General features: G+C 37.3%; 1 protein-coding gene across 1 annotated transcript in view; it reads left to right on the plus strand.

Annotated features, from left to right (window-relative positions):
• Positions 1 to 5,010, plus strand: part of LOC111392873 — a 6,550-nt gene extending 1,540 nt beyond the window's left edge. The window contains exon 2 of the mRNA XM_023018274.1: positions 4,677 to 5,010. Coding sequence (XP_022874042.1) covers positions 4,677 to 5,010 — 334 coding nt within the window. The remainder of the gene's footprint in view (positions 1 to 4,676) is intronic.
• Positions 5,011 to 10,626: the final 5,616 nt, after the last annotated feature.

Raw genomic sequence — 10,626 nt, forward strand, 5'->3', positions numbered from 1 at the left:
TGTTAATCCATCTTGGAAGCCAGGGTGGAACAACAACAAAAAATGTGATCAAGACGTACCTAAAGGTAGGAATGGGTGGCAGAAGGGGAAAGAAGAAAGTGCTAGCAAAACAGCACCAAAAACAGATTCATAACCATCAAGGAATCGAGACATCAAGTGTTTCAGATGCTTGGGGTCAGGGCACATTACTTCTCAATGCCCAAATAAACGAGTAATGGTGTTGTTGGATAATGGAGAGGTGGTGAGTGAAAGTGAAGGAGAGTTTGAGGACATGCTTGCATTGGAGGACGTTGAAGAAGAAGAAAATTTGGAGTTTGCTGTTGGGGAATCGTTGGTGTCAAGGAGAGCTCTTAACACTCAAGTCAAAGTGGATGATTCGGAGCAGCAGCAGCGAGAAAATATATTCCACACACGTTGTAACATCAACGATAAGGTATATAGTATGATTATTGATGGTGGGAGTTGCACGAATGTAGCTAGCACAACTTTAGTTGAGAAATTAGGACTAGCATTGTTAAGACACCCTAGGCCTTATAAGTTGCAATGGTTGAATGAAAGTGGGGAAGTTAGGGTGAATAAAAGAGTTTTAATTAATTTCTCAATTGGAAGTTATAGTGACAAAGTAGTATATGATGTGGTGCCTATGCATGTGGGTCATATCTTAGATGTGTGCCTATGCATGTGGGTCATATCTTGTTAGGAAGACCATGGCAATATGATAGAAGGGTCACACATGATGGATATAGGAATCGTTATAGCTTTGTCAAGGATGGGAAGACTATTACTCTTGCGCCATTAACACCAGCACAAGTGTATGGAGATCAAATCAAGCTGAAAAGTGAGGAAGACGAGAAAATAAGAGTCAGGAAAAAGGAGAGGCATTAGTGAAACCATCAATAAGAGAGAAAATAGTAAGGTGGTTGAGAGTGGAGAAAAGAGAGAGAAGCCACATGAGCGGAGAGAAAAAGAGTCAGTTGAGAGGAGAGAAAAAGAGTCAGCTGAGCGGAGAGAAAAGCCAAAGGTTAACTTCTATGCAAAAGAGAGTGAGTTGAAAAAGGCTATGAGCAATAATAGACAAATGATATTGTTAGTGTACAAGGAGTCCCTCCTCAATTTCGAGGATTCTAACACATTCCTCCCTAGTTTGGTTAAGTCTTTATTGCAGGAGTTCGACGATGTGTTTCCTAAGGTGATGCCAAGTGGATTGCCACCAATCAGAGGCATCGAGCACCAAATTGACTTTGTACCCGGAGCTGTCATACCGAATCGACCAGCTTACCGAAGCAATCCCGAGGAGACAAAGGAACTTCAAAGCCAAGTGGAGGAGTTGATGAGCAAAGGTTATGTTAGGGAGAGCATGAGTCCATGTGATGTACCTGTTTTGCTAGTCCCTAAGAAGGACGGGACTTGGAAAATGTGCGTGGATTGCCGAGTTATCAACAATATCACGGTAAAGTATCGTCACCCAATACCTAGGCTAGATGATATGCTTGATGAGCTGCATGGTGCTTTCATTTTTAGTAAGATTGATCTTAAAAGTGGGTATCATCAAATTCACATACGGGAGGGTGATGAATGGAAAACGGCGTTTAAGACTAAGTATCGATTGTATGAATGGTTAGTTATGCCGTTTGGACTCACTAATGCATCGAGCACTTTTATGCGTTTAATGAACCATGTTTTGCGTGCTTTTATTGGGAAATTTGTTGTAGTTTATTTTGATGACATCTTAATCTATAGCAAAAACGTAGATGAGCATTTAGAACATTTAAATTGTGTCCTTGTTGTGTTGCGAAAGGAACAACTATATGCTAATTTCAAAAAGTGCACATTTTGCATGGATAGAGTTGTTTTCCTAGGATTTGTGGTTAGTGCTAATGGGGTGGAAGTCGATGAAGAAAAGATAAAAGCTATAAAAGAATGGCCAACACCTAAGACTATAACTGAAGTTAGGAGTTTTCATGGATTGGCTAGTTTTTATAGGTGATTTGTAAGAGATTTTAGCACCATCACCACACCTTTGACTGAAATAGTAAAGAAAAGTGTAGGTTTTCATTAGGGAGAATCTCAAGAAATTGCATTTAACACAATTAAGGATAAGCTATGTAAAGCACCTGTTTTGGCATTACCAAATTTTGATAAAACATTCGAGGTTGAGTGTGATGCATCAGGAATAGGTATAGGAGCAGTGTTAATGCAGCAAAGGAGACCTATTGCTTACTTTAGCGAAAAGTTGAGTGGGGCAGCATTGAATTATCCGACATATGATAAGGAGCTGTATTCACTTGTTCAAGCATTAGAGACTTGGCAGCACTACTTATGGCCAAAGAAATTCGTGATACACACCGATCATGAATCTTTAAAGCATTTACGAGGTCAAGGTAAGTTGAACAAAAGACATGCGAGATGGGTGGAGTTTATCGAGACATTTCCCTACGTCATCAAGTACAAACAAGGTAATGAAAATATAGTTGCTGATGCATTGTCTCGAAGGTACGTGCTTTTAAATTCATTAAGTACTAAATTACTTGGTTTCGAACATATTAAGGGCATGTATGAATCTGATTGTGATTTTTCTAGTATTTATGTTTAATGTGACAAAGGTGCATTTGATAAATTCTATAGGCATGAAAGATATTTGTTTAGGAAAGATAAGTTATGCATTCCTAATTATTCTCTGCGTGAATTATTGGTAAGGGAAGCATATGGGGTGGTTTAATGGGACACTTCGGGGTTCAAAAGACTTTAGACATGTTAAGGGAACATTTTTATTGGCCTAAAATGCGACATGACGTAGAACAAATATGTGGAAAGTGCATAACTTGTAAAAAGGCTAAGTCTAAAGTTCAACCCCATGGTTTGTATACTTCTTTGCCTGTATGAACCTTGGGTAGACATATCTATGGACTTTGTGTTAGGTTTGCCTAGGACAAAGAGGGGTCAGGATTCAATATTTGTAGTGGTTGATATGTTTAGTAAGATGGCGCACTTCATACCATGTCATAAAACGGACGATGCTACCAATATTGCAGACTTTTTCTTTAGGGAAATAGTACGTTTACATGGAGTACCTAAAAGTATAGTGTCTGATAGGGACATGAAGTTTTTGAGTCATTTTTGGCGTGTTCTGTGGAGTAAGTTAGGAACTAAGTTATTATTTTCTACAACTTGTCACCCACAAACAAATGGACAAACTGAGGTAGTTAATCGAACTATGACTCAACTACTTAAGACAGTGATCAATAAAAATCTAAAATCATGGGAAGAGTGTTTACCGTTTATAGAGTTTGCATATAATCGAGCTACACATTCTACTACTTCTTTTTCTCCTTTTGAAATTGTTTATGGTTTTAATCCACTAATACCTATGGATTGAATGCCTTTGCTTGTGTATGAACGAGGTAGCTTGGATGGGAAACGAAAAGTCGAGATGGTGAAAACACTCCATGAAAAGGTCAGGATGCAGATCGAAGAGAAAGGAAAGATGATTGCATCAAAAGCAAATAAAGGAAGAATACGCGCTACATTTGAGCCTGGAGATTGGGTTTGGGTGCATTTCAGAAAAGAGCATTTTCTAGAAGAGAGGAAGTCAAAATTGCAACCACGAGGCGATGGACCGTTTCAAATCATCGAGAGGATCAATGACAATGCATACAAAGTGGATTTACCAGGTGAGTACAATGTTTCGGCTACTTTTAATGTATCTGATCTCTCTCTGTTTGATGCAGGTTTAGATTCGAGGATGAATCCTTTTGAAGAGGGAGGGGATGATATGATTCAGGAGTCGAGCCCGACGAAGGCAAGTGCGAGACAAGACCCGTTAATAGTTGATGGTGGACCAATGACGCGATCAAGGGAAAAGCAAGTGAAACAAACGATGGGATTGCTCGTTCAAGAAACCATTGATGGAACCATGTTCGGGACTCAAAATGGAGCAACTTTCATGTTCGGGTCGAAGGCCGAATCGACTTGGATCAATTTGTTATCAAGCGACGAAAGCGAAAGCAGAAAACAACACATGCAGCCGCACAGGCAAAACTCCATGCGACCGTACACATGAATACCGAAAATAAAAATTGTTTTTCTTGATGAACCATGAGACCTCATGGATTTACACCATGCGGCCGCACAAGTCAAAAAATTGGCGAATTTTCTATTTTTGGCCGAATTTCCTAGTTTCAATAGAATTCTTATGAAATCAAATTATTACAATAATTTGATGGTTTTGGACGTTTTTATTCCTTAGTATAAATAGGAGATTACTTTTCATTGTAACACCTTTGAACTTTGACTTTTGAATTAATATTATAGAGAGAGAAATTTATTATTTCAATTTATTGTTCTTCTTGAACAATCTTGGAATTTATCAAGAATCAACTTCTTGTGGCGTTCTAATCAATTGGATTGTGGGTTCTTTTAGTTGTAATTCAAGGGGTTTTAGGTTCTTCGCTAATCTAGGGTTTCTTGGTTCAATTCTTGGGGTTCAAGATCCAAAACCGAGTTAGTATTGGCGTTCTTGGATTCCGCATCAATCTCGTTGTGGGTTTCGTAGCTTCCATTGCTACGGGGTTCGCATCAGTTAAGCTGACAGAAGAGTGTAGTGCCATTCTATAGAAAAAGCTCTCTCTGAAATTGAAAGATCCAGGAAACTTTAACATTCTTTGCAATATTGGTAGGATCACATTTAATATAGCACGGTGTGACCTTGGCGCTAGCGTTAACTTGATGCCCTTATCAATGTTCAAAATGTTGTGTCTTGGAGAAGTGAAATCCATAACCCTTACCTTGCAACTAGCAAATGAATCAATTATATATCCCAATGTATTTGTGAAGGCCAATAAGTTCATCTTTCCAGTAGACTTTGCGGTGTTGGATATGGAGGAGGATGAAAAAGTACCATTGATTTTTAGTCGACCTTTCTTGGCTACTGGAAGAACATTGATTGATGTCCAGGAAAGAAAGTTCACACTGCAGGTTAATGAAGAGCAAGTTTCAACATCCATCAAGTAGAGAAGCCTCAAGAAAAAGTTAACACTCGCAATATGATCCAATAAGTTGAAGTAGTTGCAGGTAATAGAGGAAAAGAGGAAATATTCTATGATTCGCTAGTGCAGAACATGGCAACCAGTTACCTAGCAAGGGAAGTATGTACTGGTAAATACTCAGGGGCCAAGAAAGCGGTGGATTTCATCTTAGCTCAAGAAGTTGATCCACATGATAGAAAAGAAAGCTATGTGAATAAGCTTCTAAAACCTTCAAACATTGTCAAACCACAAAGAGGTTTTGAAGGCTACACCAGGGTTAAAATCACCTAATTTTGTTGGCCATGCTACAGTGAAGTAGAATACAAAGCCGAGGGTAAAGTTCAAAAATGAGATAGATGTGTCACCTGAAGATCCAAAGTAGACACCTTGATTATGTCAAGCTAATGACGTTAAAGAAGTGCTTCTTAAGAGGCAACCTAAGCTTTCTTTTTTTTATTTATTCTATTTTTTATTATAGAATAGTTTATTTTATTTTAGAGTTTATTTAGGAATTCGTCAGCCATGTCCCATTTCCCCTTAGTTCTTTGAGTAATCAAGTTCGTTATTAGATGTTTGAGCTAGGTACCACTTGTTCCATATGTTTAATATCTAAACTTTGACTTTTCAAGAACATGGCATTGTGAAACACTTCAACCAACACTGACAAGGAAAAAACAAGATAAATCTCGAGTTTGGGAGAAAAAGCTAGAAGAACCATTCATCAAAATCAACATCATAGCACCAAATCATTGTGGTTAATTCAAACAATTCAGGGAAGTTCTCCTTCTTCTCTTTTAAATTTTACGTTTGGGATAATGTTTAGTTTAAGTTTGGGGGTGAAAAATAATTGTCTAATTGCCTGATTTTTTTTATTTTTTAGTCTTTTGTGATTTGTATGCAACTAAAAAAATCTTGTTTTGCATGCTTGTATGAGTTAGATACCTTACCTGCAATGATGTACATTATTGAGAACATGCAACGATTTATGAATTGTGGATAAGTTGTGTTTGAGTTAAGCTTTTGCTTATTCATGTGAAACGAAAAGTATTCATGCATGTGAGTTGATTGTGGCATTGTACATGAACAGGTTGATCCATGTTTGTAGGTTGGATTAGAGCACTTAGATGCTAAATCCAAGCAACCATTAAACATCATTGTACCCTTAAACCAAACCTAGGATATTTGGATGATTGCAGTGTTGCAAAGAAACTTGAAGATGAATGTGGATGTCGTGTATGCTAATTTTTTGTGATGATTGTTTGAGACTAATAGGATGAAAATTGGGTAAAAACCTTAAGTTAAAAGTCAATTTTCGAGAACAGGTGTTTAATAAGGGGCATTGCACTAATTACTGCAAAAAAAGAAAAAAAAGGATCCTAATGAGAACAATGTTAATAATATCATTATGAATCATCTCTTCGTAGCATTTATGACTCAAGTGATTAAGTCTGAAAGAGTTTAAAATCTGATGCCCTAAAATCATCTAATTTGGGAGTCATCGGCCTAAAGCTCGCTACAGGGGTCATTTAGAAAGTTTAATGGAGAGACATCCGCACAACGGATGATTAGAGAATAAATTTATATCTTAAAAAGTATGGACATCATATGCCTTGATTAAACCCTACACACTTGTTTAAAAGGATTAGGCTTTTGACACGGGGTTCGTAATTGGTTGATTCTTAGAAGTTGAAGCAGTAAAAAAAAATGGAGAATCTTCATTTGGTGATATATTGAACTGTAATTAGTAAAATTTAACCAAATTAGAGAGGGTAAGGAGTAGTGATTTATAAATCAACCTTATACTACTCCCTTGGGAAGAGAAAAGAAAATAATTTTGGGGACGTACGAATATCACGAGTGAGGTAAGAAAATATTTGACTTTTTTAAGGCCAGGAATTGAATCAACTTATTATTGTACAGCGTTGTAATTAATTCTCCACACACACGCACACACTCATTTTGCATTGAATAGCTAAGAATTTAGCTTGTACATTATAACTTTGAATTAATTCATGAGATTGATGTTATATTTTCAACCCTGAGCTACAAAGGCAAGATATCTAGCACAATTTATTTTAAGTGGTTTTGTTTGTATTTATTTGTTTGTGTGTTTGTTAGTGTTTATCGTTAGTTTGGTGCTTCCTCGAGGACAAGTAAAATAATAAGTTTGATGAGTGCTCTACACTCATGACATTTATGCTACTTAATTCATTATTTTGTTATAGTTGAGAATATTTTTGAACATTTTAAAGTGTGTTTTGATGTTGTGATATATGTTGATGAAATTGAAAAAAATAAGCAAAAGTTGGTGAAATTGGAAGAAAGGGCCAAATTGTAAGAGATCCAAAATTTGGGAACTAAAATACAAATAAACAAAAGTTGAGTCAAACCTCTCAATGAAGATTTGGGAGTTCTAGGAGTCAATTGGACTAAGAAATACATCAAACGGATCAAATTTAGTCAAATTGTGATCACATATCAACTTCTAACCAAAAAAAAGTTAAGCTATGGATTTTCAGTCTCACATTGAGACTCATTTGACATAGAAAACAATCGAATTGGAGAATGATGTTTGAAGGAACGTTGTACCCCTTTGAATTCTCTTTCCAATGCATCTTGAATCACCCCAATCAGATATTGAGGAAAAATGTTATGCTAAAAATATTGAATGATGCGTAGTCTGTCTTTTTCAACCAAACCGAGCGCCACAGCGCCCATGATTCTAAAAATAACAGTAAAGCCAGAGATGCAGCACCCATATTGGGCGTCGAGGTGCCGGCTATACGAGAAAAAGGTTTTTTATGTTTTGGACTATTTTATTGGCCCAACTCAACCATAATTCATCCAAGAACTTCAAGATACTATAAATGCCAACCAAAAGACCTATTTTCACCAACAATTGAAATGGGCAAGATTGAAGACAATTTAACACACAATTCATCAAGGGCAAGGAAGCTAACATCAAGAAATCAAACAAGGAGGCGTGAAGAACATCAAGGAAAATTCCAATTAAAAGCTTCAAAAGAGTTTTTCTATCTTTTTCTCTTTATGTTATTTATCAATATGTTCGGATTTAATTCTTCCATCATAAACTAAACATCTAATCAAGGGTTTGATTGTAGTCACAACTTGAGAATATGGATTGATTAATTTTAGTTATTTCTATTTGATTTTCCATGTGTTTATTTGTGTTATGATTTTAATGCTTTCAATTAATTGGCAACTAATTGAATGGGTAGATGCTAGTCAATTCCGTTACTCGAGAGAGTGGAATTTAGTGCGACCATAAGATTAACACAACATAGATTTTACGGGTTTCGAGAGAAAGTATAGAATATATGAAGCTTGCTCCATAAAATAACCAGGAATTTGATTAATTCTTGACTTTAATTCAGAATAGAGATACTGGAATTACTTTTTAGGATTAATTTTGGGTTCTTGCTTATAAACCTGGAAAATTGATTAGAGATAACTAGGCTTTTAAAAATCATATTTGATGTTGAGGTGAAATCATAATCCTAGGCTTTCTCATCTTGATTATTTTTATATTTTGCATTTATTTGTTGAATTTGTCACCGCATTTATCACGTTAATTTAGTTAAAATCATTGGTTTCAAATTTTCATTCATCTAAATAAAATAAGAGCTACATAATTATAGTACTTAGTAGAAATTGAATTACAATCCCTGTAGGTTCAACACTCTTAACTCCTTTACTAAATATCATGGGAGAAGCATTTATACGAATGAAGCATCCACCATGTAGAGAATAGTCAGGGCTTCGAAGAAAATGACAGGACCCCAAAAGGAATTATCACATTAATTCTCCGAAGGGTACATCACATGCCTTTGATGAAGAAGCTGAACGTCGTGGGAAAAGACACTACATGGATGAACTATCCACCATGTAAGGCAGCGTGGACACCTAGGAGAAGAAGATCAGATCCTAAGAGGGATTACCTCACTAATTCTCTGAAGCATACACATGTCTCCCATGACAAAGCTGAATGTCATGCGAAAAGCTCCTACATAGATAAATCATCCACCATGTGGAGAAGTTTTTCGAACTGAAAAATTAATGCAAGCCATCCTGGTCTTAAAGAGGTTCATTTGTATGTTTAAATCTATGACATTTTGCTTTAGACGACTTTGGAAGTTCCATTATGTTACCACGAGTTTATAATGGGACAATGTCTTATATGATAATAAACAAGGAGATATAAGCGAAGCAGCAACACTTTGTCAACAAGTAAAACAATACAGTAAAATATATTTCACTAATAAAGATCAATATATCCAGAAAGGACTTAGCCAGCTATACGATGTTGAAGGTGGCCAAAAGTCTGACGCCTGGTAGTAGTCACCTCAGCAACTGGAGCTTCTTTTGTTCGAAGCTTCGTCCTCAAGAGCTTCCTCTTGGTCGACTTCTGGACCATTTGCTTCTTCCATCACATCATCAGCTAGGGTCTAAGGAACTTCTTCCAAAAACCTTGCCCTGAGTTCGATAGCATCCAGCTCTAGATGGAATTTCCACACTCTAACTACCATCTTGACATAGATGAACCTCCGCTAGTAGGCACCAAAACGCTGATACTCCTGCGTCAAGTGAAGCAATGTAGTTCTTCACTACCTCCTTACCTGCCTTAGAGCATCAACTTTGGCTTGTTCTACTTCCTTTACATAGTAGGACAAGTCAATCTCCAAAAACATAGCCTTGCCCTTAAGGCTAACAATTTCCAAATTGGCCTTCTCCAGAGCCTCAACGGTAAACTTTTGATTATATCAGAAGTATCTGCCTTTTTTGTCAAATAAGCCACCTTGCATTGGAACTCGTCGACCTCCTTCTTCAAATATTCAATTTCGGCTAAGGTAGAATCCAACTTAGCTACTTTCTTAGCATGCTAGGCTTTGAAAGCCTCAGTTTTAGACCTATCCTTTTGGCCTTCTCCTCAACTTGCACCAATTTCTCAACTGACTCACAGTTGTGCGGTTAAATGTCTTTCAACACCTCTTGACATTCGATGGCGACCCCAAAAGCCCTAGTACTTGGCCTACTAAAGTTGCCGTGTGATCTAAGGCATCGCAAATGGCCACATAATTTTCCACTCGTGAATCAAAAATTTATAAAAGTTTGCAATAGCGGCCTAGACTTTAGATGGCGACATGTCCAACACTGTAGAGGCAATCTCCTCACCTTGTCCTGCCAAAAACCTCTACAATTTCCCAGGGTTCTCATCATCGGTGTCTTTTCCACCACCTCGAAGGTTTTCTCCACCTCTTTCACAGCCTCTTCATTGGCCTCCATAGCTATTTAAGCCTTTGTAGCATAAAATAATAATTGCATCAGGTTGGCAGGATGTGGGGACGAAAGTAGTTGAGCCACCGAAGAACCAAGTATGCCGAACTTCCCTGCAACAAAGTAAGTGGTATAGAAGGTCTTCTTTTTCTTCTAAGGCACCTGCCTTAGTTTTCCATTCCACTTCTCCTTGGACACCTTTTTGTCAATCCTCCCAGCATGTTCTTCGCTGAGATTCTCCAGTTTTTCCCTAACATGCTTGACAGCATCGAAGGAAGGCTTTAGGAACCCTAGAAATAATGGTAGA

Source organism: Olea europaea, unplaced genomic scaffold (genome assembly GCF_002742605.1).
Source record: "Olea europaea var. sylvestris unplaced genomic scaffold, O_europaea_v1 scaffold992, whole genome shotgun sequence".
Lineage (NCBI taxonomy): Eukaryota > Viridiplantae > Streptophyta > Magnoliopsida > Lamiales > Oleaceae > Olea > Olea europaea.